General features: G+C 45.4%; 1 protein-coding gene and 1 long non-coding RNA gene across 3 annotated transcripts; both read left to right on the top strand.

Moving 5' to 3' along the window:
* Positions 1 to 1728: 1728 nt before the first annotated feature.
* Positions 1729 to 4797, top strand: FOXG1 (forkhead box G1). The gene has a single exon (XM_081939217.1). The coding sequence runs from the start codon at positions 2261 to 2263 to the stop codon at positions 3689 to 3691; it is 1431 nt and encodes a 476-aa protein (XP_081795343.1). The 5' UTR covers positions 1729 to 2260; the 3' UTR covers positions 3692 to 4797.
* A 4027-nt stretch (positions 4798 to 8824) lies between these two features.
* LOC309382656 lies at positions 8825 to 25236 on the top strand. 2 transcript variants are annotated; one of them, XR_014173690.1, is made up of 4 exons: positions 8825 to 9144; positions 9522 to 9732; positions 21343 to 21468; positions 23969 to 25236. It is a non-coding gene; the product is annotated as an uncharacterized lncRNA (long non-coding RNA). The 2 variants fall into 2 exon arrangements; XR_014173691.1 differs by lacking the exon at positions 8825 to 9144 and adding an exon at positions 9246 to 9313.
* The last annotated feature ends 2082 nt before the right edge of the window (positions 25237 to 27318 follow it).

The raw sequence follows: 27318 nt of genomic DNA, 5'->3' as shown, positions 1-27318 counted from the left end.
ACTCGACGCTTTCTACGCTCTGAACGTATTGATGTGCTGATATGGATAAAGTGATGACAGCTTCGCTTTAACTTTGATCCGGATATTCCCCTGCCCTCCTCCCCCTCCCCCAGCAATACACACCCACCCACGGGGACACTTTGCTCTCTGGATTTGGGCTTCCTTTCTCTGGCAAAAGGCTGCGCCTCTCGCTCAGGTAGAAGGGAGAGGATTTGATCCGGATGATTAATTCCCTTCTCAGGGAAACCCCCTCGCCGTGGCAAGCCCGCGTCTTTCCATCCGATTTAAGTTAAAACAAAACAAAACAAAAACACGGCGAGGGACGGGACGACAAAAGCAGTTGGTTCTTTTATCCAACCGACCTTTTACCGTCTCCCGGCATCCTCTCACATGGAGAATAAACTTACAAGCAAAAGCAAATCAGCCAATTCCGAGCGTAAAATAAAGGCTCTCAGAACATTTAAGCACCGATGTATGAATAATAGTGTAAAGCAAGGCGTATGTTTACGAACAAGATTGAAATAAATAAGAGTCGGTTCTCCTAACAGGGGTAAAATAAAAAGGAAGCAATCTTCTATCTTTCAGCATTTAGAATAAAAACAAAGGTGTAAAGCCCACTAGCAGCTACTCCGCCTGTTTTCTCTCTTGAAACGAGTCCCGCTTCCCAGTCGACGGGAAGCCTCCGCCTGCGCCGAAAGCCCTTGTCCCCGCGAAAAGAGAAAGTCCAAGCGAGCCTTTGCAAAGGGGAGTCACGATTTGTCCGGATGGAGCCTCGCCGGTCTTTCCTTCGGAATCAAGCGGGCTCGCCCGGCGTCGCTCTGCCAGACGGGAGGGAGGACCTCGCCTCACCACGAGGGACCCGGTTACAGAGCTGAGGGAAGAGGGCGAAGAAAGATTTACCTGCAAATCGTTTATTGTTTTATTTACGGCCTTCGCACCCCTGTCCCCCAGCCCCTCCCCACCCCGGGGGCCGAAGGGACGAGCCCGATCCCCCAGCCCGCACTCGGGAGAAGCGCCCGGCAGCTCCCCGGCCTTGCTGTTAAGCTCCGTTGCCAAAAGCCCGCCAGCCCCGAGTCCACGCCCGCCGACCCAGGACAGGCACCCTCCCTCCCTCTTGAGGTGAGGTGCGTCGCAGCCCAAGGAAGGCTGGTCGGTTCCCCCTCGGCCACTTTCCTTTCAAGAAGTCAGCCCACGAGGGGCCACGGGAACCGAGGCGGGAGAGGCCGCGGAAGTTGGGCCTCGGCGAGACGGCGCGGCGCGGCTGGTTCCGCAAAGTAGTGCCTCCCCCCCCCCTTCAACCTCCATTTCCTCAACCCTCCTCACACTCCCCCCTCCCCGTAGCAAAAAACAGAGATTACACCCACAAGCAGAAACAAGAGACGTGTTTATGGGCGTTGCAAGACATACATCCGTGCCTCCAGCCATACCCTATATACATATATAGATATAGATATATGGTTTTCACTGGAGAGTGGCATGACGGGGGGGTGGGGGAGGGGTGTTGCCAGGAAAGAGAAAAGAAGGAAGAGGCGGATATAAGGTAACCTGCCGCGGTGATGCGCCTCTCCCATTGGTATCCTTACGCCCTCCTGTAGGGCTATTCGAAAGAAAGGAGGTCTAGGAAAAAGCGAAGGGGAAGAGGCGGAGAAAAGCCCGCGCTGATTGGGCGTCCGGAAGGGAGACGTCCCTGCACGCCGGGCTCTTTGATTGGACGGCTGGTGAGAAAGGTTAAACCAAAAAATTTTTTACAGCCCTAATGTGTGTCTGTAGCTCGGGAATTAATTGTAGCTAAAGTCGTCTCTGCTGCTTCTCAGGCTCAGCCCGGCAGCTGATTTTTCCCCCCTCCCTTGCTCGGGTGGAATAGGGGGGTTCCAGTCACCATGAAGTAGTTTGGACAGAAGGACTTGGGGCGCCTCTTTTTTTTTTTTTGGAAGGAGGGGCGCAGTCATATTTTCGTGCCCTTTGGGGGGGGGAACCCTTTTTGAACCATTTGCCCCCCCTTTTCCTCACCCCCCCCTCCCGTGGCTTTGGCTCCGGCTCCCTTGCTAGGAGCCAGTTGGTCTTTTCCATCCCCTGCACGGGCTCTCCCGGTCCTTGCTACATGCCTTGCAAAGCTCTGGACCTGGTGGGTGTGCAAGTGTCCAGCCGCTCCCGCCGCCTCACTGCCGCCCGGCGCTTCGCCCTCCAGGACGGACCTCGTCGCGCCCGTTGCCTCGCCTTCCTCCCGGCTCTGCGACTTTCCCCTCCTGCCTAGAGTGTGATGTTGGACATGGGCGATAGGAAGGAAGTCAAAATGCTGCCCAAGTCGTCCTTCAGCATCAATAGCCTGGTGCCCGAAGCCGTCCAGAGCGACAACAACCACAGCCACCAGCAGCACCATCCTCACCACCATAATAACCATCACCCGCACCACCACCATCACCACCACCACCATCATCACCACCACCCAGCACAGACGCCGCAGCCTCAGAGAGCCACCTCAGCGGAGGACGACGAGGAAGAAGAAAAGAGCCAGCTTCTGCTGCAGCCCCCCGGGGTGGGGGCGGCCGCGGCCGCCGGGGCGCCGGCCCCCTCGGCCCCCCTGGAGGTAGCCAAAGGGGACCTCTTGGCCGGAAAAGGGGAAGCCGGCTCAGCCGCCGAGCTGGACGACAAGGAGAAAGGGCCGTCCGAGGAGAAGAAAGGGGTGCCGGAAGGGCCCAAGGAAGGGGCCGATGGCGGCGGCGGAAAGGAGGGCGAGAAGAAGAACGGCAAGTACGAGAAGCCGCCCTTCAGCTACAACGCGCTGATCATGATGGCCATCCGTCAGAGTCCCGAGAAGCGCCTCACCCTCAACGGCATCTACGAGTTCATCATGAAAAACTTTCCCTACTACCGGGAGAACAAGCAGGGCTGGCAGAACTCCATCCGCCACAACCTGTCGCTCAATAAGTGCTTCGTTAAAGTGCCCCGGCACTACGACGACCCGGGCAAAGGCAACTACTGGATGTTGGACCCGTCCAGCGACGACGTCTTCATCGGGGGCACCACCGGCAAGCTCCGGCGACGCTCCACCACCTCCCGCGCTAAGCTGGCCTTCAAGCGGGGCGCCCGGCTGACCTCCACCGGCCTGACCTTCATGGACCGGGCGGGCTCCTTGTACTGGCCCATGTCTCCCTTCCTGTCGCTGCATCATCCGCGGGCCAGCAGTACGCTGAGCTACAACGGGAGCACGTCGGCTTACCCCAGCCACCCCATGCCCTACAGCTCAGTCCTGACCCAGAACTCCTTGGGGAACAACCACTCCTTCTCCGCCTCCAACGGCCTGAGCGTAGACAGGCTGGTCAACGGCGAGCTGCCCTACGCCACTCACCATCTCACGGCGGCGGCCCTGGCCGCCTCGGTGCCCTGCGGCTTGTCTGTGCCGTGCTCGGGCACCTATTCCCTCAACCCCTGCTCCGTCAACCTCCTGGCGGCCGGCCAGACCAGTTACTTTTTCCCCCACGTCCCTCACCCTTCCATGACTTCGCAGAGCAGCTCTTCCATGACGGGCCGGGCCGCCTCTTCCTCCACTTCGCCTCAGGCACCCTCCACGCTCCCGTGCGAATCCTTAAGACCCTCCTTGCCGAGTTTCACCACAGGATTGTCGGGGGGACTTTCTGATTATTTCACACATCAAAATCAGGGGTCTTCCTCCAACCCGTTAATACATTAACCTCCAGGGGAGCCAAGACTGTAAGTGAACATTTTACACACCTTTGCGTTGTAAATGATAGTGAAAGGAGAGCGAGCGAGCGAGCGAGCGAGAGAGCGCGAGCGAGAAAGAGCACGAGAGGGAGACTATAAAAAGAACAAAAGAGAAAGGAAAACAAAACAAAAACAAAAACTCACCCAGGAAAAAAAAGAGTCCAGGTATTTTTTATTAAGTTTTCCCCTCTCCCCCATTTTCTGTATGTTTGTTCATTTTTTTAAAGGGTTGTTTATGATTCCAGACCAGGGAGGCGAATCAGCAAGATAGGAAGAATACCTCGTAGACAATGCATTTGGGGAAAAGGAAGGGAGTATTAATATTAAAATCTCATAAGGATGTATCTGAAATGCTTTTGGCCATTTTGATTCCGGTAAGAAATGCCGGGCTGCTAGATTTTCCATGTTTGCAGTATTATAAGTTACCATGAATATGTTGGTGGATGCAGATTGTGGGAATAAAAATACAAAATGGATAAATCCCATGATGCAAATGGTCATTTGTATAAGATGCAAAGCAATTTGGCAGAGAAGTTCAAGAATTACGTTTTAAGCATGGATTCCTTTGTCCTCCACTTTTTTTTTTTTTAAAAAAAGAGCTATTTCCCCTCTCTTTATTTTTTTTCCTCCTTTTTGTTTACTTTTAGACCAAAGATTGGGTTTTTAGAAAATGCACTCAGTATGCGAAATGTTTTCTTTTCTTTAAAATATGGAATATCATACACCAGAATATAATTTCAGTTTTGCAGCACTGCCCATTTCAGTGAATCCGAGGGGACAGAAAATCATGAATTGCCTTCAGTTTGTGTTGTGTATATTTAGATGTATGTGGTCACTAACAGGTCACCTTTATTTTTTTTAAATGTAGTGAAATGTTAATACCTATTGTACTTATAGGTAAACCTTGCAAATATGTAACTTGTGTTGCGCAAATGCCGCATAAATTTGAGTGATTGTTAATGTCGTCTTAAAAAAAAAACTTGATTGTGATACTGTGGTCATATGCCCGTGTTTGTCACTTACAAAAAAAATGTTTACTATGAACACACAGAAATAAAAAATAGGCTAAATTCATATATATTCCATAATGCTTTTGTCTCTTTTATCCAGGCGTTTTAACACCCAAAAGGTTTTTGAAACTGTAAAAAAGCTAAAGCTGAAAACTTAGGGCCGAATTTCTCTCCAGCCCCTGCTGCTTTTGTAGTATTGGCCAAAGAACCAATGGCTCCAGGCAGAATTTCCAGGCAGGAAAGAAATACAGCATGCCTCGTCTCTTTCTGCTTGCAAGTTATGTATCAGTAAAATGCTGCTTAGTTTTCAATAAAACCAAGTTTGCAGGGGCAGCCACAAAACCGCGTTTTGTGCTATCATGAGGTTGGCGTTTTCGTTGGGCTGCTTGGCAAAGCTCCTGGTTTTAACTACAAGCAGTTTTTCTCGCAAGGGCTAGCCGCATCGAGGTGATATTAAGGACCATTTGAACGCCAACCGAGCTGCTGTCGGTCAAAGCTTCACGCATTTGAGCTGCACTTACTGCGGAAGCAAACCTCGGTGACTTTATCGAGACCTTGCAATCCTAGCCTTGCCCATAAATAAAGCCATCTGAACTCGGCAGGGCCTAGCTGCTTAGGTCTGGGTTCTCTCTTGAGCTTTTGGATGCGAAGCAAACCTACTGGCCCTTTGTGAGTGTAGAGGTGTGAACTGTATGAATGTTGGGTCTGTACAGTTATAGCCATAAGCAGTTCTTGTTATTCCGTTTCTAAATTCCAAAAGACTGTATACTTGATGCTATTTTTTTTAAAGTCTTCTAGATAAATGCTTTTTTGACGGGGATATTTGGTTTCTTTCTTTTTTCTTCTTCTTTCTTTCTTTCTTTCTTTCTTTCTTTCTTTCTTTCCTTCTTTCATTCCTTCTCTCTCTCTCTCTCTCTCTCTCCCTCTCTCTCTCTCTCTCACGATGTAACGATGTGTACAAAGATTTGTTAGAAGGAAGGGGGAGGGGAGGAAAGCTATATTGAAATGATGTCACAGACTCTGCAGAATTGAACGTTTTAGTTCTTACAAATGGCATCAATTTCTGCGATGAAAGGGACAGACTTCAGCTTCTTCAGAGATATTAAAACCCAAACGCAATTGCTGGTTGGAAAAGACTAGGGGGAAATGCTGCTTTTGAGAGTTTGTTTTGTGGCCACTCGAGCGGAGAGGGGAAAATAAACATCCGGTTTTAGGGACAATTTCTGGAAGGAGGGTACTCGTTCTTGCAAATCACTGCAGAATTTGTGCAAGGACTCAAGACACCACCACCCCCAAACCCCCGGCTAATTGCATCCCGCAGAGAGTCCGCTGAGAACAAGTTCTTCATTTGTTGCAATTGTGTAGTCCGCAAAATGTCCCGGGCTAAAGCAATAAACGGGCTCCCTTCTCACCACGGGGGAAGAAAAATAATCTCTTTTCTGGAGATGCTATCGCCAAATGCTTTAAAAAGGAGACTTCCACCCGCTCAGGAAAAAAGGAAGGAGAGAGAGAAAGGCACAAAAGGGACAGAAGTTTGGCTAGGCGAGTGGTAAGAGCAAATGCAAGAAGATGGATATCATCATTAAGAAGCGAAAAGGTGGAGTTCAGGGAAGTTGAGAATTCGAAGTTCTTATCATAATAAATCGGGAAGAAAAGAGAGATGGAGGCAGCTGAGAAGATCCAAAGTTTTCTTAACTTTCTCAAGAAGATGAGCCGACTACACAATAGCAACAATTGTAAAAGCCAATATCCAGGTCTCCTGCAACCGCTGTTAGAACTAGATTAAGTTAATTTTGCAAAGCTGGACAATTAAATGAGCACCTGGTAATTATTTATTTATTTATTTTTAAGGAAAAAAAGTTAAAGAATCTATCTATCAAACAAACAAACAAAACTAAAAACATAAAGTTCTATTGGTATTATTTTTCCTATAGACTTCATAGCCTACAGATTTTATATCTGACGTCTATAGAACTATCGGGTCTATATCTGAATCTATATTCCAGGGTAAAGTCTTAGCCTGACATCACTTGCTGAAGCGAAAGGAATCAGCAGAACGGTCTGGTGGTCCAGTTGACAAAGTACCTGGTGTGTTGTTATCTAACTCTTGTCCTGAATTGTATGTTGTGGGAAATCCAACAGCATGGGTTAATCCTGCTAGTTCATAGGTGTTTTTGGGGGGTGGGGGTTAGAGTTATAATGGGCGAGCTCCAAATCGTATGTGTGAATATGTGAGTACAGACATAGGTCTGGAAAGGGTGGGGGGACTTGGTATGTAGAAGCCAGATTGGTTCAATAATTGCAAGCCTAATCAAAGACATGGGAGGGGGGAATCCCCCCGTTGGTTAATAAGCATTAATTAGGTAAACTTGGTGGATAATCATGGCTGAGAAAAAAGGTGGGGCGATGGTGTGTTTCTCCGCACGCATTTCATCTTGAAGGTGTAAACAGGCGCTTGTTGTTCAGATGCCGCTTTGTGAAACGGGTTGCTGTGGATTAAATCATTCAGGTGTCATTTCTTTTTCTTCTTCCTTTTTAAAAACATTCTCATAGGATGCCGACGGGTGTCCCAGCCGAGTAGAAGGAATCGTAACTGTTGCATCTACCTATCTCATTATTATTTCTATTGTAGTTGCAAAGTACTTTTTCAAATGCCATCGAGGGAGGAAAGGTTGGAAGGAAGGAAGGAAGGAAGGAAGGAAGGAAGGAAGGAAGGAAGGAAGGAAGGTGTTAGATGACTCAGCTGTGTCTTTTCTGTATTGGTTGTGAAAACAATCAGCTTCCTCTCCCCAAACTCTTTTCACAAACTTTCTCTTATATCTATCTACCTTCAACTCTCAAACAAGCTACTAAACCTTTTTCTCTTTTCCTCTGGAGATGATTCTGAATAAATGCTACCAATATATCCCTTGAATATCTCCCCATGTAATTACTTCCAACATAATTTGTTACTTCTATGGCCGTGTCATGCAGATAACCTAATAGATGTAGCTTTTTAAAGTGATCTCCTTGTTCTCTCCCCCCCCCCCAATTCGAATATTTAAATTAATTGTTTGGGTTAAATTTAAAACTGTTCGGAAGTTACCAGTCAGTAACTAGTCAGCCTGTCCCAAGAAATAGTACATTTGCAGGTTCTCTCCATCATAAACGATGTGCAGATATTTTGAAAGAGCGGGCCATTAAGAAGTTGACTTTGAAGAGCCTGATTAGAGTATAAGTCAACATGATTCTCAGAGTAAGGCTATTAGACTTAACAGAGCTTACTCTCTGGTAAAGGAGGAGAAATGGTGCTTTAGAAAAAGGGGAAATCTTTTTTAGAAGGTGGGATGCTGTTGAGCTCAACTGGTAGAAAGGTTGAGTGGTTTGGCCTTTGCAGTCTTAAAAGAGGGGTGCTTGTCTGGGACTTGATCTTTTGATATCCTTTGAAATAATAAAGGTACTTAGTTAAATCTGGGAACCTTAAACTGTCAAACAATTTAACCCGTCCAAAGACCCCCGCCCTCCTCCCAATGCTTTATTTTAAAATGAGAACTGGGTGCCTTTGTTCAATCCCCAGGGCACTGTTTCCAGGCTGCCTAAGTTTTCCTTATTTATTTATTTTTTTCTTCCCGTGATTTTTATTGCTAGGTCTGGATGAATTGAGCCCACTTTTCCATCCAGTGGGACTTACCTGGCCTTGTCCTCTAAATCCCGAAGACGTTTTGGGCCCTCAATTCTATCTCCAGCCTCATCCGCTTTTTATTTGAACCAGACCAGAACACCTGGCATTCCCTCTCCCACCTCACCCCCCCCCCCGGTTTCTTTCTTTTCTTTTTTTTATGAACTTCCCATCTTCATAGACTTATTTGCATATGAATGCATGCTCTTTCTTTCTCTCCCCCCCCCCCACCTCACCCCGCATACTTTTGCAGTCGATGGTCCTGAGCAAACCTCTCTCTTCCGCCCTTGAAGACAGATCAGCCTTGGGCAAGGTGACTTGGAAGAAAGAAAAGGAGCGAGGCGGAGAAATGACAAAGCTGATTCCTGCCAGTTATGCTCCCGCAAGGAGGCCCACTCAGTCCAGTGGTCCTTGGTGGTAGTGGAGTGGGGGGGGGGAGCTCAGGACTTGCGCAGGATGGCGTGACGGTCGCTTTGCGTTCTGGATCTCCGCGTCGGAAAGTGGATCTGAGTTAGTGAAAGGTGAAGGTGAAGATCAGGAGAGATTTCGTAGGTCCGCCTGACTGCGCCTTATAGCTCTTTTTGGCTGGCTTGGGGGTGACCCTGCCCGGAGGGCGGCGTTCCTGCGATTTTCTACCTCAACAGAGCTGGGGGGGGGGGAGAGAAAACACCAAACCTGTCTGCAAAGGAAGGGGACCCTCCAGGAAGGCGAAACCAAATCCTGCCGGAAGATCGCAGCAAGCCAGTGGCTGGGGTAGGTGAACTTTAAATTAGACACCGCGCACCCTCTCCTCCCCAGGGCAAAGGGGGAAATGATCAGTGGGTGGCTTCCGCCTTACAGGTCTTATCGCCCCCTCCCCCCAAACACTCACACAGACTCCCAAATCAACTCTTGCTGCGCTCTCCTCCCCTGCCAGCGAAAGGTTAAAACCTGCCTTCGATCCGCAAGCTTGGCGGGGACCTGCCCTCGGAGCGTTTGCAATTCTCCATCCTCTCCTCCTCCTCCTATTATTATTGTTATTATTGTTGTTGTTATTATTATTCCCCCCCTTCCCTCTTTTAATAGTTCTTTTCTCTTCCTTGATTAAGGAATCGGGCTAATGCTTACCCCTGTTTCTCCCCTTAATCTAGAGCTATCCCAACTCCCAAGGAAACGGGAGGCTTGAAGGAATTTCAGCATGCCAAACAGGCAAGAGAGCCAAGGGGACCCAAAAGCCGAGACATCTTTTGTTTGCCTTGTGAAACGGCTGGGAAGAATGACCTGTGGCGCAAAGAAACAGCCGGCACCAGAACACACCAGCCGGCTTCAAGCGTTCCGCCTTTTCACCTCTTTCCAAGCCCGGTGAGTGTCGATCGTTGGGTTGGTTTTTTTTTTTTTTAGTCCTGCTTTCCAGAATTTTACACAGTGCTAATTTATGAGTTCTTCCGTCGGCAGTAAATCTCCTCTCCTGTTGTCTTGCTGGATGCGGGGAGGGGGGGCGGCGAATGCAGGTCTGAAGAAAACATTTTTTCGAAAATCTAGTTGTTGGTTTTTTGTTTTTTTGCTTAAAGGGAAATGGGACTTTCAACTTCTATTCTGTCAAATTTGTTTAGATAAATGTATTGAAGAAATCTGGATTTGTCCAAAAGTAGCACTTTCAAGCCAGTTTAATGTATTGGCCAAGAAGTCACAAATAGGGGGAAAGGATTCTATAGGGGGAGTCTTAGCTGTAATAAGGGTTGCCCATCTATGTTTCTTCTTTTGTTATTTTAACGAATTCTGCACTGCTCAGCGCTTTTTAAACACTTTAGAACCTCCCTTTCTGTCTTCAGAAGTGTTAGAACGCAAAATGAAAAGGAACTCATATTTTGATATATTATGTACATGTTTTGAGGGTTGAATAATTGTTCTAAAATCCCCCGAAATGCCTCTGATTTCAGACCGGAGTGCATTTACTTAAGAAAATGCAGGAAAGGTGGAGAAAGGTAGAATCTTATTTCAAGAATAGCAAATCAACAGATTTTTTTTTAAAAAAACCAATCTGTTTTAACCCATAAAAAGTCAGCTGAGGTCGCAAACTTATTCATGCTTACCTGAGTACGTATACTTAATGAGGGAACAGAAGCATCCCATTGATTAGTTAGCAACTTGTATTTTCTTCAGCAAAATCCCTTGGTTTTAGTAGAAAACATTTCATAGTAAAGGCACCGAATTATTTACTGGAAAGTTCCAGGAACTGATATGCTGCTTGTTCTAATATACCCTGAACTCCATTACTTGGGTTTGACTTTTGAATAGTGAATGCATTCGTATTTTTTCCGCATGTAGATGTATCTATGCTTAAGGATGAGTTCGCTGAAATTTATTATTTCTATTTGGGACTGGGGTTTAGACTCCAACCCTGCATATTTTTTCATGAAGATTATTCTAAAGGAATAATATTCGGGATTATATTGAAAGAGATAAAAGTCAAGGAAAGACTATATTTGCATTGTGGATTGTGAAGCATTATCCACCTACATTTACAATCATGTACGGCTATTAAAAAAATCAAAATGCCGACCAATGATTATCCTATATATGTGCTTTATTTTTTGTTTTATTAACCACTGCTATCCTCCTTCCCCAGTTAGTTAGTACGGGGGAATAAGGAAAAAGCGAAGCTAACTGTAGTCCGCTCTGCAAATTGTTCTGCATCCTTGATTTTAAAAATTCCCTTGCTCTTGCAAATTTGAAATCTCAGGAAAATAATTAATCGTTAATATCCCAATTTGAGTTAGTAAAATGCAGTAAAAGTAACACGTCTGCTGAATGCAATCAGAGCCAGCGGTAATGAGGTGCTGAGAGATTCATCGGCCCTTGCAGGGAATAGACAGAGGCTGAACCTTTAGCGTGAAAAAAAAAATCTAGAAAGGGTGGAAGAAATAAATGCTCAGGGGTGGTTTCCCCCCACCTCGTTCCTTTATTCTCTTTCCGCGTCTAAGGTAAGAGTTATTCCCTCCATTTTTACAATAACAACTGTCCGCACTGCTTTTTATAATGAACCGGCAGCCTGTCGTGGTTCGCAAGTTTCTCTCTTCAGCCAGCCGCGGTCCTCTGCATTTGCCTGGAAATAGACGTGGTTGAACTCAATGGGTCTCCGCTTTTTAAGGAGCGCGGTGCAGCCAGGCAGTGAGCGCCTGTGTTTCCGCCGACCAGCGGCGCGGTGCTGCCGTTTTATAAATCGCAAGGCGAGGGCGCTCTTGTCAAGCGCAAGAGACCACGGCTCCGTCCCACCCGCCCCTTCCTTGGATATTAGGTATTCCCTAATATCCAAGCCAGTAAACCTCATTTTTTGAGGTGCAGACAATTTGAATACTATATAGGCATGAATATATAAGATTCCATTCTCCCTCGTTTTTTTTACGTTTACGCATTGCGCGTTGCAAAGTTACCAGCGCTTCCTTTACGGTCGTCCAAAATCTAATCGCAGGTATTCCCCCTCCCCTCCCTTAAAATGCTTCCCACAGGAAAATTCAAGGGGTTGCCCCAGAAGTAATATTACTTAGAAGAAACCCATCGGCAGGAATGGCACAAGTTAAACAGGTGTCATTGTCGGGGGCTTCTCTTTAAGCAGGACGTCGCCTGGATCCAAACCCCTGCTCTCAGGGAGTCAGACCCATAGAAAGCCTGGTCTCGCCGGAGATCCCTCCGTAAGACTGTGCCGACTTCCGCGCCCTCCCACAAGCAAAGGCGACCTTAAAAAGCATGGTGGGAGGTTTGTGTTGCGTTGCCATGGCAGCAACGGGAGAACAGGTTGCATAAACTCAGGCGCCGCAACTGCCCAGCTTCCGGCAGGCCGAAAGAGGGACAATAATGGAAGGCAGGCCCGAGGGAGCAGGGCACAAGCTCCAAGAAGGGCAGAGAAACGGAGAGAAGGAAAGAAAGTGGTAATAAAATCGAGTGGTTAGCGTATAAGGCAGGGACCCAAAGGGTGCAGCCAAGTCACGCCAACCCTCTTCCTGTCACCCTAACGCCCTTTTGCTAACTCAGCAGGAGTTTGGAAAGCTTTTTGAAATTCCATCTCTTCCTCTCTTTGTAAATTTGGCTGACAAATACATTTTCAGCTGATATTAGGCTGTTTCACTTGATTCTGGGGGATTTCAACTTTTGAGAGTTATCACCTGATAGGTTGCAATCTCACTTCCACACGAATTCAATCAATCAAATAGTCGAGCAATCAATAGTTGTTCGAATGCTTTGGCGGGATGATGCCCGTTGCTCGGAAAGATAACAGGGAGGCTTAATTTAGGGGACCAACGCAAAGAGCTCTCACTTTTTTTCTTCTTTCTTTCTTTCTTTCTTTCTTTCTTTCTTTCTTTCTTTCTTTCTTTCTTTCTTTCTTTCTTTCTTTCTTTCTTTCCTTCCTTCCTTCCTTCCTTCTCTCTTTCTTTCTTTCCTTCTTTCTCTCTTTCTCTTCTTTATTTGCTCCTTTCCTTGTCTCTTTCTTTGTCTCTTTCTCTCTCTTTCTCTCTCTCTCTCTTTCTTTCCTTCTTTCCTTCTCTCTCTCTTTCTCCCCCCCTCCTAGTTCAATGTTAAACTAAGTTATGCTTAATTTAAAGATGTTAGCATAATTCATTCTCTCTTTCTCTCTCTGTAGATCAATTAATACAGTATTTTTTTCTGCCAAATGAAATTGATTACTTGAATCTAGTGAGAATTTGGCAGGTTTAAATACATAGGTACTTGGATGATGGGAAGGAAAAAAAATATTTGCCATGCTTTGTTGGCCTCTTCCCTCCCCCCCCCATCTGTGCTCAGATCAAAGAAAAAAGCCTCCAGTGATTCTCTCAATATTTTCCGGAATTCGATGTTTTTCCGCAATTCGGGATAAGGTATAAGCAAAAAGGGCCCCAAGGTGCCATTTGAGTGATCATTCAAGTCAGTTTCCATCGTGAAATTTGTACGAAAAACAATGCTGGGAAAAGGAGATAAATAGCAATGGTTTGGACGATGAAGTAGAAAGTGGAGTTTTTGAAAAGTAGAAAATTATGTTCCTCTTTCTCTCTTTTTGAGCATTACAGCATTGGTTGTTGTTTTTTTAAACCACCTGCTGGGGGGAGGACAAAGATCAGAACAACCTCTCTTTAAAGTTAGCTGTAGTTACTTTATTTAAAAGTTGATCAAACGGGTAGGGGTGCACGCAGGGGTGGAAATGAGAATTGAAACCGGAAAGGGAATTGAAAAAAAAATCTGTTTGGCTTTAAATGGAAATTATTAGGGTTGCTTAAAGTAGCGTCCTCGATGCTTTTATATTAATACTGCAAGGAAGGGGGTGTGGGGAGGAAGGAAACTAGTTTCCACCCAAAACCTGTGTGTCTTTCCCATCGCATTACTTAGGGTTTAGGGACGGAAGAAAAAGAGAAAGAAAGAAAGCCGCCTCTCTTTTCCAAGATTTGTATTTCTTGCAAAATGTTTTTTTTTTAAAGAAAGCTTTTCAATTTATTCCACGTTGTTTCGTTTACTGCGACAGAAATTCACCTTCCTGTTGTGGGAACGGAAGGAAAATCTCTCGATCTGTTTGCGTCTTGCGTCTGTCAGTAAACCGGATTTCCAGGCAGGTGAAAAGAAAAAGAATCTCGCCCTTTCTCTCTCTTCTCCCGCCCCGCTGCACCCCGCCCCGCTCCCGTGGCTGCCCCCATCCTAATAATTACAGATCAGTCGGCCCGGTAGGTTGGACAGGGAGACAAAAATCGATCGCCCACAACAGAATAAGAACTTGGCTACCTTCTGATCGATCCGGACTGTTCACGTGCTGGGTTTGTGTACTGATTTCAATGGTTGCAACGAACCTGGGATGAGCCCGCGCCTCGAAAAATAGGCCTGGCCCAGCTGTTCTTCGCAGCTCAGCGGATGGGCCTTACAAGCAACCCCTGCTGACTGTGGACTTCCAGCATTTCATCTGAATGAGGGAGGGAGGGAGGGAGGGAAGGAAGGAAGGAAGGAAGGAAGGAAGGAAGGAAGGAAGGAAGGAAGGAAAAAAAACCCCTCCTCACGGCACTTTTGCATTTGTTTATATTTTCCTTCAAATTTAAGATAACCTTAATTAAGGTTTAAATTAAAATTTAAGAGAACTTTAAACAAACAAACCGACAAGAAAAGCCCCCACCTCATCCCACCTTCCCTATCCAAGCAGGGACGCTAAGAGTTCCTGAGTCTTTTATTTCTCTGCCCAATCCCCATCCTAGATATCAGAAGATCAAGCTTCCTCTGTAGCGCAGCGACCAAGTCGGTTCCGCTTTATCGTTATCGTGGGGACATATAAAGCCTGCTTTTATTACCGTGACTTTGACACAGCGATGGCTGGATAACCTTATAATCCAGGAAGGGGTGGGGAACCATGACTTAAGCCAGAAAACCATGTATAGTACGTACTTGCTCGCTCGCTCGCTCTGTTTTCAGACATGCGCGAGTCTCCAGCAAGACAACCCTGGAGTCGAAGCCTTTCGGTTACACCGAAATGAGCTTCCCTTCAGAAAGGGGAAGGAAAGCGTCGGGATCACAAACTTTCTTGAATGGTACGGTTGTCCGCCCCCCACCCCCACCCCAAGGGCGATCTTTCTGTACTCCTTTCCCAGTTAGAACAGGCGTCGAGAGGGGGGGGAGAGGGGGAGAATCCCAGATTTACCGGCTTCTAACAGTCCTTTTGTTCCTAGGGTTCTTTTGAAGAAAGACGGGGAGTAGGGGCTGGAAAAAGCACCGCAAAGGCTTAGTGCACGGAGCCTCTCGATCTTACAACAGCTCTCTCTGAATAAATCCCCCTGGTTTCAATGGGGGTTGCGGCGGTGGGAAACGGTATACTCTACGGGCTTGCAGAGTTTCCCGTGCGTTGAAGTCTCTTTTGGGTGTTCCTTTGCAACTACCTTAGCAAAGATTTGCATTGAGGGGAAAAAATGTGGCCCAACAGCACAACTGTTTCGCATGGGGATTATCGGAATCCTCCGTATTGAGGAGCTGAAATTGGGGGGGGGGGGAGGGAGAGAACGACAGGTAGTCCCACCCACCCCCTCACCCGTTGTGCTCTTGTGTAATAGTTTAAACCAGTGGATCTATAGATGGGTTTATTATTGGGTTAAGTTCCCCAATGTTCTTGTATTGACCTCACCAGCCCAAGGTTGTAGAAGTTGGGAAAAGGAAAGTTTGTTGGGGGTCCAGCCAAGAACTGTCAAAAACCTGTTTCTGAAAAGTCTTGAACCCCCTAAGTCATTGCTGTTGGTAGGATTCTCCCAGGGGAAATGGGAAATCAGTTTGGAGCACATTCTTTGGAAATACATTCCCTAGAAGTTCTGGAGGGTTTCCATACGAGTAAACCTGAAATGTTTCCTCCTCGCCCTGAATGCAACTTCTAAAGTTTAAGGATCTGAATTAGAGAGACAGAAAACAACAACAACAACCCCAGAGTACTGGAAATAAAGCCAGACGATGACCACACCTTAATAACGCTATTAAATACGAGTTAATACTTTATTTTTAAATCGTAAAAAAGAAAAAAGATGGTAGCACATCACGGGAAGAGTAGAGGGCGGCGTCTGCTTGGATCCTATCTGGCTCTCTTTTCTATGAATGAACTCGAAAACATTCGACAGGTCGTGAATAATCGTTTTAATGAGTGTGTAAAGCATGAGACGGGGTGCACGGAGCTGTCGGGTTAAACAAACAACTTGTATCCTGACGAAATCCGATTGTTAAAGTGCAAAGTGGTGTCAGTCCAATTTGCATCCTATCCCTAAAAACCACAGATCTAACTCACAGGAGTCCAATTTTCTCCATTATAGAAAATAACAATATTTTCTGAACGTTAAGTGTGATCTTCTTTAATGTTGATGAACGTACAGAAACCAAACCAAACTAATTTTTTTTTTTGGGGGGGGGGAAGCCTTGGAAAGGATGTAGGTTTCTCAACGTTACTTATTGGCACGTTTTCTTGACCGTCTGTATATGTTTAAACCGGATCCCCAAACCTGCCTCGTAGGGGAGGTTTGTATTAAATTTTATGGACACGAGCGCCAAACTGAAGGTTTATGGATCCTTTACTTGGAAATTATTTGCCGTATTGAGCACGGTGGGTTTTATTTTCAAATCAACATGTAAGTTGATCGTACTGAAAATGTGCCTTAGCGCCTGAATAAAAGGAGGAATATAAATAAATAAAAAATAGTAACAGCGTTGTGGTTATTTTGTATAGGGGAAGACGTAGTCATTTGACTTTGCAGCGAGTTTGTGCACAGTTTTGGGGGGGGGGATTTGGTGTACTTGACAGCTTTAAGCTGGCATTCTAAACACCCTTAATAATTGTCAGCCCGGGAGCAAGAGGTTCCTTACTTAGGTAGGGGTATACTTGAAGCCACCATAGGTATGCTGAATGTGAGGAGAAAGGCAATGCGCTCATTATATCAACCCAAAGGTTTAGAAAATTGTCTCAGACTTTGAGATTCTCAGAACTTTCCATCAGCGGAAGATAATTTAAAATTGTGGGGGGGGGGGGGGTGTGGAAAGGGGAAGGAAAAGAAATGTGGCCAGTGTTCAGCTCAGGTCTTTATTAAGTTGCAGTCTTAGATGGATGTTTAAAAGATCTGCCGACAAACAGTTCAGCCTTATCAAGGGCAGAAGTGATGTCAGGTTGCAGCAAGGATCTCCTGCCTCCCCTCAAGCCCCCCCCTTTCTTCCCTTTCTGTAAAGAAGAAAGAAGCAGCCAGTAAGTGTTCTCCTGTTTTCATAACTCTCAGGTTCAGCAGTTAAAAAATCAAAATTGTTTCCATCTGTTGCCAGAAATATAAATCTGTTCGTTATGGAAAACAAAACATCACCCAGCTAAGTTTTGTAGGAAGAAAACTGGGAGATAATTTAAGATGCTGCCGTTGCTGTTATTTTGGAATGCGTTTATTTTCATGTTCTACTTTCCAGCAGAGAATAGCCTTTGCACGTTCCTCAGATTTCTTGTATTTTTGAAAAGGAGATTAAATAGTGGAGGTAAAGTTGAACTTGCAGTGTTTCTGCTACTCCTTGATCCTCTCCCTCCGCTCCCCCCCCCATCTAAATCAATAATTGAACTGGCTGGCTTTTATTTTTTGAAATCGTGAAGATGAAAATATAAAGTAAAAAAAAATAAACATTTAAAAGTCCTTTAAAAGAGGACTCCCCCCCCAGAAGGAAATGCATTTTAAAAGGTAGTGTTCTTAAATGTTTCAATAAAAAAGGGGGGCTGGTGGGAAAATAGCCTTGAGATCACACAGCATTCCTAGCATCTCTTCAAGTTTTATCTGTTGATTTTGAATAGCCAGGATGTGGCATTTCACTTTATTCACTGGTTAAGAAGCTATGCGAGAATTTGCGATTGGTAAAAGAAGAGAATAATGGTTTCTCAGGTCTACTGATGTGTAAAAGATGTGGGGTGGAAAAGAAATGTTCTTTGGTCCCATTTTCTATCATCATGATCATCATCTCAGCTCCATCATCCACAATGATTTATAGGAAAGGTAGAAAATAAGACAGAAATAAGTTCCTAGTCCCACATGAAATCCGCAGTCCAGAACATGCAATATACAACTGGGGTTCATGGGCATAACCAGGACCTCTTCCCCAATGTGTGCATTATAAGATGACCTGTCCAGGAAACTCTGAAAGGGAAGCCCTTCTTACTCTGGAACTCATGGGTGGTGAATCAGAGTCATTCATCATATTTCAGCCCTTACTGGACAAAATGCGGAAGAAAAAGTACTATGCACTGAACCCAACGTTTTCTGGTAGGTGAAGATGAAAGAAATATAAAAAGACGGTGAGAATAAGAGTGAGGATGATGATGGCAACTTTGCCTATGATGGGCTGCTTATCATTGGTACCAGGATCCAATGAGCCCCATTCATGCTAGAGATCTAGCCTCATGTATATCAAGTGTGACTTCACTGCTACAATATCAACCCAACAGTGTCTGGAAAACTCTACCAAACAAGACAACTTCCAAGTGGGAGGGGGGGCAGGGCACCCCGAACTTCTCTCCCCCCAAATCTTTTTATTTTATCCACACTTAATAATGGGATAGAACAGTTCACCTTCTCTACATGTGGGCTGAATAGCACATTGTGTCAGGATTCTCTTTAACATCAGGGTGGGTAGTATCTTTTGTTGTTGTTGTCGTCGTTAAGGGCCAAAGATGGCAGATATCCTTAATTGGCTCCTAAGCACAAAATGTTCTTGGCCATCAGGCCGGAAGTCTTGATTTCAGAAGATAGGGGGAGGGGGGAGGAAACTTTGAAAAAGAAAGGGAAGGATTGTCCTGGGCCGCCACTCTCCCTTCCCCCCCCCCCAAAAAAGGTGTAAAAATGTTCAGGCGGGGAACTGGAAAGGGGGAGGGGGAGAGGAAAGCCTGAGCTGTAAGAAAGAGGTGGCTTTAGGTCTCCGTCCTTGTTGACAGAGTCATCTCTTTGCCGCCCAACACTTCATCCTCAAGTCCGTGGGATAAAATAAGGCAGCGAGGCCATCAACAGCAGTATACCAGGCCTCCAACCGTTCCCGAGTTCCTTGCCAGCTCTCAAGAGGGCATTCAGTTTAGTTGACTGCCAATGTATTTTAGCTGAGGTCATGTTAGGGGGGAAAGCAGGGCGTTTGGTGCGCAGCAAAAACAAAACCGCGAGTCCAGACTGTTGTACCCGATCAAAGGACGCAACACAACCAAACAAACCAGCCTTTTCTCGGGTTTATCCCCCCCCCCCCCCAGCTCAGCCGCACTTCTGGGGTGTTTCCGGGGATTGCAGACAATTTCCCTGGGGGGGAGGGGGAGGACACCCCGAACTCTAAACTAATGGTGGATTACTACTACCATTACACCAGGTTGTATTTCTCTCCCACCACAACCCTGTTCCTTTTACCCAAGACATAATGGGAGAGAGCAGTCCTCCTTCCTTACAGGTGGCGCCTTGCGTCAAGGAAGAATCCCCCTTTGCGTTGGGTGGACGAGGGTCATTTTTGACTTCTTTAGGCTGGTTGACAAGCAGGCTTAGTGGACATCTATGGGTCTAGTTTCCAAAACTTAGCCAATCTGGTAATAAGTCGGAAGTAAGTCGAGGTACATATTTTAAGAAACCAAATTCCTCTCATCTCCACCCAGTGCGCCAGAAGCGTCCCTGAACGGGGTGCCTAAATCGCGATAGATTTTTCCTTAGCAGAAATACAGGCTTCAAATTTTATTCCTCCAAAGATAATTTGTATTTAGTTAAGAAGCATTTCCCAGGTTTCTTCCGCCCTATTCGCACCGATTCCTACTCGTTCTAAGCCTATTACCCACGAACTGTCCGCAGACACTTCTGAAATAGGATTGAAAAACCTCGAAAGGAAGAAAAAACACGGATGAGAAGGAAAGTAGAATTTCGGCGTTTACAGACAAGAATATTTTCAAGTGCCTCCCACCTATGGCTTCTCCCCGGCCCCCACTTGTCCACCAGTGACCCTGTCCCTCAAATCACCGTCTTTCCTAGGGTTTGGCCATGCCAAGCGAGTGGTGCCAGCAGCCTGCGGCCCATTCCCAAACTCTGGTCAGTAACCGATAAATCTGCCTCTTTCCTCCCGTTTCATAAACTTTCCCTTCAGGGCTTGAAAATATTTCGTGCCACGATTGGTGATTTAGCAAGGTTTACACATTGAACGAGGGAGCACTGGGCTAATTTAGCCTGCACGGTGTTTACGTGTGTGTGAGAGAGGGGGGTGCGGGGAGGGAGAAATACGGCGCGCCCGGTTTGCAAACTGCCTTGCAAGGCAAGGTAATGCGATCTCGGCACTGCTAGCAGAGGCACGGCTGCTGAGCGCGCTCTGCTTTTTGGAACAGAACGAGGCGCGGCCAGGAGCTGGGACATTCTGCCTAATCGATCTCTATTGAAGTAGAACACAGGATCTCAGCGAAAATTCCGCGGGCGGCCGCGTTTCGGTCCAGAGCGCTGTGTGGGTGGATGTGTGTATTAGAAACCCGTACCCAATATTTACTGGTCAAAACTAAGGCTGCTCTCCTCCTCTGCCCAATTCAATGGAATATTTGTGTGTGTGATTGTGTAGTATTTTGGACCCAGTCTTGACTTACGTTGTGGGGGAGTGCGCTTCATAAATTGGTCCAGGTTGGTTTATTTTGTTTTGTTTTGCCAAGATTGAAGCTCGCTCTTCCCTCTTCCAGTCTAAGGCAGAGAGAGGGAGAATGGCTACCCCAAAAGGCGATAACTATTCAGATTTTATCCTAAAGGTGGTTTTTCAAGAGGCAGCTGGACTTCCTCGTTTTTCTTTGAAGACGTTTCGCTTCTCATCCTAGGTCTTCCGTTTCTTGGATGAAAAGCAAACGTCTTCAAAGGAGAACAAGAAAGTCCAGCTGCCCCTTGAAAAAGTACCTTTTGGACAACCATCACTTGGATGACTGAGAATCTCCATACATATTCAGGTTTTACCTTTGGATGGATATGAATGAAATGGAGCTTTTTATAACGAAAAAAACACATGGTATATTTTTCTGATGTTTTCTGGAGCAGTAATAGGTAGTACTGTAGTCCTAATTGTACCTTTGAGAAATCACTCATTTGAAAAACTTTAAATAACATTTATATGAGGGGGGAACAGACAGACAGGGAGGGAGGGAGGGAGAGAGTGGGGGACAGAGAGAGAGAGGGAGAGGGAGAGAGGGAGGGAGGGAGACAGAGAGACATTTCGTTTGGATCTACATTTTACCAATAGCTGAGCATCTCAGCAGTATGTAAAGGATATGTGTAACGGAAGTACTTCAAATAAATAGGGTACCACATATTTGCAAATTCTGTATTCCCACAGCAAAGGTACCATTGGCCAAAAGTTACTTTTATTTAAAAAGTAATGCTAAAAAAGCTTTGATCAGGTGACATTTTAATTATTTTCAAACCCCGTTGAAGATCAATCTAAAAAACAAACAAACAATTTCTTGAACAGGCGGTGAAAAATCATCTGTGCTTAGCGCAGCAATGCGAGGACCAGGAGGCAATTCTCCCAGCACAAATGTCTAGAGTTTAGACGCTCCTTTCCCCAGAAGTGCCACATTGTGCTTACTTTGGCTGGGTAAGTATAGGATTTCAGTTTCTGCGATGCTTCAGCAGCAATATTTTGCTGCCTGAGATTTAAACCACCTTCAGTTTGAACCGGCTAGAAATGGGGAAAAAAAAGTGATTTCTCACAAAGACCAACAAGGCCTGAGGTCTTCAAACTTGGCAACTTCAAGACTTGCGGACTTCAACTCTCAGCTATGCTGGATGGAGAATTCTGGGAGTTGAAGTCCACAAGTCTTAAAGTTGCCATATTTGAGGCGCCCTGCTTAAGACTATTAAATGGAGCTTATTAACACTGTTCACAGCACCCAAAAAAATAGGCATGGAGGAAGGCAGATTGAATGCTGTGCCTGCCACTTTTTAAAAGCTCTCCAGGAATTTGTAGGTGCACTTGGAAAGATGTATTTAAGGTCCTGTCCAAACGGCTCACTTTGTCTTGGGAAAAATTGAGACTTTCCGAGGAAGAAAGAAAAACCAACGTCATTCCTTAGACCTACCGTAATAGTTCTATAGCTGATAAAGGCAAAAAATTATGCAAGCTTCTGAGTTATCCAGAATCTTCATTGGGGAAGAATATTTGTTTAGCCATCTGTCCTCCCTTTCATTTAAAAATTCAAGACAAGCTTCCTCCTCCTCCAATTTCTCCCCACAGCAAATAAATATCCTGTGAATTTGGTTGGACTGAGAGAGAAAGGTTGATCTAGAGCAGTGTTTCTCAAACTTTTTTTAACCATCGCCCCCTTAAGACACAATTTGATTTGCCACCGCCCCCTAAAGATTATTTAATTGTATAATATACAAAATGTATTAAATTGCAAAATGTATTACATGTAAATAAATTACTGGGCATCTCAGACGTCTGACACACAAATGACGATCTGTAACGTGATTGGCTGATCAGACAGAAGGGAAGGACATATCCGAAACTGGCATTTTCGCTCGTCAGATGTGCCAAGGACGCCTAAACTCTAAAGGAAGAAGACCCAGCAACCCCAACAGCACAGCCATAGAAATTTAAATAGAATACCGTAGAAATTTGATCACCTTTCTATGAGATTCTATTGAAATTTGTATTCCTTGTGCTACTGGGGAAGCCTCCATTCCTGGCGCAGTGAAAGGAGGCTGACTCACACAGCAGTCACTGCGCGCGGCAAACACTAGACCCCCAGTAGCACAGCCATAGAAATTTGAATAGGATATCATAGAAATTTGATCAGCATTCTATGGGATTTTATTGAATTTTCTATTCCTTGCGCTACTGGGGACGCAATGTTAGACCCAAGACTGACTAAGGAAGTGCACATTCGCTCGTATGAAAGCCATGTTTCCAACAGCAACGATCGGTGTTGCAGGTTTGCCCGCGTGCCGCGCACAATGACTGCTGTGTGAGTCCGCCTAGTCACAGAACAATAAATAGAATTTGTTCAACGCCCCCTTCTGTATGTTCAACGCCCCCATGTAAAGCGGAACTTCCTACCGCCCCTTTGCACTTCTTTAATGCCCCCCAAGGGGGCAGTACGGACCACTTTGAGAAACACTGATCTAGAGATACCCAGGCTTCCTTAGTTGCTGGTGGACTAGAATATAGCTGTCCCTATTTGTACTCCAACACCTTTGCTATCACCACTACTCAGTGTGTCCCTGTGGCAGATGGCTGGTGGCAGCCAGAGTAGGGGAAGGGACATGGAGGATATCCTGACCACGCTCTTTGGCCCTTTTTACTCCTGGATGCATGGTTGAGATTCTGGTAATGGGTTAATATTTCCACCCATACTCCTGGAGGAAGAAAATATCTTGCTAAGGCTCCTTCTCCTCAATGTAAGCTTGCAGAACTTACTCAAATATAACCTTGGCACATCAGCATCACAGTAACAAAGATGGAAAATATAAACTCATTGGAACTACTGGTCCTAATGGCTTTAAGATGTGTGGACAGAAGTTTCCTCTAAAAACTCACCTGGGTATGCCCCTTTGGTTGATTCCAATAAAAGCATTGCCAGCTATGGATTTTGGATTTAAACCCAGCAGTTGGCTCATTTATTGGTTTTCTCCCACTGCTACTCAGATTCCGCACAAGGTGTTCTGAGCATCTATGAGTTGAAATCTGCTTTGATCTCCTTGCTTGCGGGCTCCCAGCTAAGTATGTGCAATCTACCCTCACCTTTCCTGAACAGGAAAAATGAAGTCCTCAGTGGTAGCCCGAAAACCTTTCAATAAGCGAAGTCAAGACACCTGAGGGAGGAGAACATAATACGGAAGATTGGGGGTGTGAATTTGCTGACAGATCCCTGGGTGGTGTCTCCTTTCCTTGAGATTTTTAAAAATTCTGTTGCTGCTGCTGCTCTTGTTGCTGTTATTATGATGGTTACACATCATGTTTTCATTTGTGGGACTAAGCAGGTCGCCTTCCTCTCCCCTACATGCACAAACACACTTCCTTGTTCTTCCAAAGCAGGTGCAGACGAAAGTCGTGTGCATGGATTACCAACATCTCCTTTTTGCTTTTCTTTCAGGTAATTCGAAAGATGGAGCACCAGTGCTGCCGGGCAGAGACCCACAACCTGAGGTGGCCTCACGGGGAGATAAACATCCTTCAGAGAAAAGTGGCTTGAAAGGGGTGGGAGATTGAGATAAGAGCCACACACGTGCAAGGGAAAACTGTTGGCTTTGGGGATGGGGTGGAAAAAACCGAAACAGTGTAAATGAAATAATAATCTGGCCTTTGGATGGTGTGTCATGTCTTTTTCTGTGCTCATTGTTAAGGTTACAGAGGAACAGTGGATAAAGAATGTTGAGTACATTTTGTGACTGAACAGACGAAGGAGTCAGAGGAGATGCGGGCCAAGAAATGGCCTAAGTTATTTGTCTGTTACCCAGAAACTATCCCTGAGGCCCTCTGCCTAGAACAGCCTGCACGAGAGCTATGGCCACTACTCTATTCATTCAACTTTCTTATTTTCCACAGAGCCTCGACATCTACTCTTCCAGGAGCCAACCATTCTTGGCCGCCTTTTTCAGTTCACATTGGAGGTCACTTCAGACAAGCTTCTGGAGTGTCTGCTTGCTTCATTCATCCAGGCAGAACTTCGGGCCAGAAGCCCAGGGTTCCATTCATCAGAAGAAACAGGAGGACATGGCAGGGCTCATGTCCCGTAGGTGGAAATCAGGGTAGCCAGATATCTTGCCATCTGAAAGGATGTGTGTTGTTCCCTCAGTCCATTGTTCTCATGTCTACAATGACACTCAAGTCCCCTATTGATCTGACAGCTTGCAAGACCATGTTTCACAAAAGCTTCCAGAGTAGGGGAAGAATCCAGATCTGTCCACAGGAAAGGAAGATGAACAAGACAATATTTTACATTACTTAGCTGCGCCATTTCCCCTTGATAGTATCATCTCCGCATACTTTGCAGACTAAGTGCTCTCTTTTTGAACAAAGGCCTTAGGGTAGAAAGTTCAGACTGATGGATTCATAAGTTAAGCAACTTTGGATTTGTTTCCAGAATCATAATTTCCCTTACCTGTTCAAGCACAAGTGACAGCGTAAGATAGGCAAAGAAAAGATGTGAGTGGATTCCCAAGTAGGGGGATAGGCTTCAGGTAGAAAAGAAAAGAAAAAGTTCATTCGGGTGTTTCCTCTTGCTCCTGTTCACCCTGGAAACAGAAGGTGAGAATAAGCTAAAACTCCTTTGACTATTTGGTCTGAACACAACTTTATTTTTACAGTATGTTAACATGTCATTTAACCATTGTGGTGATGATAAAATAAATCTTCTCTTTATTGGTGTTAAATTAGCACAGCAGTGGTTAGATCAGAAATCTTCAGTAGTCAAACTCCTTTCTCCATCTGTAGCACCAAGTGTCACAAACTATTCTTACACTCCAGAAATATATTATCTCATTTTGTTGTAAAAAAAATCTCCAAACCAGCCCAGTTATCTTCTTGATCTCTTGGGAAAGCCATTTTAGAATCAGAATAGATAATAAATCCAGCCAGCAGCTGCATCTCTAAATCAAGCTTCCAGTTACTGACCCTGTATATCTGATTACTTTTTTTTATTTTTAAAAAAGCTTTGGGATGTTATAGGAAATTCCTCTGTGCAGTTCCTTCCATCCTCATCTTTGGTCATTCTTACTTGAAGATGGATTTGATTTATACAACACATTTCTGTTTCTGATTCTAAAGTTGCTAATTCTAGTCACATTTTCCTGGGAGTGAAACTTCTCCAAGGGTTCATTAAAGGTTCGTTAGGACTCACAGCTTCATCTTCCATACAAAAACAAATAAATACTCCAATCCCTTAAAGAAACTGCTCCAAAATGATTGTCCAAAATGATTCCAAAAGAAAATCAGTACAATAATTTAAGAACATTAACTTATCTATTTAGGCCAATTCCTTGCATCCTACCAAGTTACCCAGTCAGTGCTGGAGCAATATAAAGCCACTATGCATTGCTAACATGCCTGCACAGAAATTACAAAATGTTGCTCTGGTCTTCATCTTCCTTCAATTGGTGTGTGTGTGTGTGTGCGCGTGTGTGCGTGTGTGCGCGTGTGCACGTGCATGCATGCGTGCGTGCATGCATGCATGCATGCATGTATATCTGCAGCTGGCAACTGAGGTAACTTTTCTGGGTTCCAAGTCTGGGCTCCAAACAGTGTTTTTGCTGTTCTCCCTGTATGCTTTTTGCCCTGGCCACAATCTAACATGCTTCATTGGTTATATATGGTTGCTAATTTGGGATAAAGCACTTGCGATCCCATGGGTCACATGAGGCAGCCATGGGCATACCTTCTCCTGTTGGTTGTTGGAGATGCTCTTTCCTTATCAGTTTTGGCTCTTTTGCAGGAGAAGCAAGATAACAGGGAGAGCGGGGAGAGAGAAAGTGAGGGAGGAAGAGAGAGAGAGGGAGAGGGAGAAAGTGCATGTAATGTTGAAGCACTTCTCATAACATTTGCAGATTTCTATTTAAAAAAAGTTTAGTGATCATTAAAAAATGTGCTATGCTTCTTGCTGGTTGATTGAAACCAGGAAAAAGGGCATTGGTGTTTTCTGATTCTGTCACCTTCAAGTACCTTACAGATTTTCTGTTTCTGTCAACATAGCCACAACGTTTACTGTTTTTATTACTGGAAGAGGAGGCAGTATCATTTTGCCTACTTCAGTTTGATTCCATGACCATCTATGGGCTATTTATTTCTGGTTGCTGCCATTTGCAAAGACAGACCTGGACTTATTGCCAGCACTGTCATTCCTTTGTAATGCTAGCCGAGGACTGAGCTTACTTGTTCTTGACTGATCTTTCCCTTCTGTGTCGGTTCAGCTGGGCTATCTTTGGACACAGTCCTTGGTGCTCTTTCAGAAAAAGCTAAAGTCGTGTTCAGAAATAGCTCAGCTTATAACCACAGGCATGGAACACTTCTGAGCCTGAAACCTGTTATCTGAGCAATGGAGGAGGCAGCTGAATTTGCAAGAGCCCACCCAAACACCCAGGCCATGTTAGGAAAACATTTTGCCTTCCAATAGGCAGAGGAAATACGGGACGCAGTGGCTCAATGGCTAAGTCGCTGAGCTTGTCGATCAGAAAGGTTGGCAGTTCGGCGGTTCAAATCCCTTGCACCATGTAATGAAGTGAGCTCCCATTACTTGTCCCAGCTTCTGCTAACCTAGCAGTTCGAAAGCATGTAAAAATTCAAATAGAAAAATATGGACCACCTTTGGTGGGAAGGTAATAGTATCCCGTGCGCCTTCAGGATTTAGTCATGACCATGGACACATCTTTGGACAGCGCTGGCTCTTTGGCTTTGAAATGGAGATGAGCATTTCCCCTTAGAGACGGGAATGACTAGCACATATGCGCA

Source organism: Natrix helvetica (genome assembly GCF_964273705.1).
Source record: "Natrix helvetica genome assembly, chromosome: 1".
NCBI lineage: Eukaryota > Metazoa > Chordata > Lepidosauria > Squamata > Natricidae > Natrix > Natrix helvetica.
This window is presented reverse-complemented; position numbering and strand designations above follow the sequence as displayed.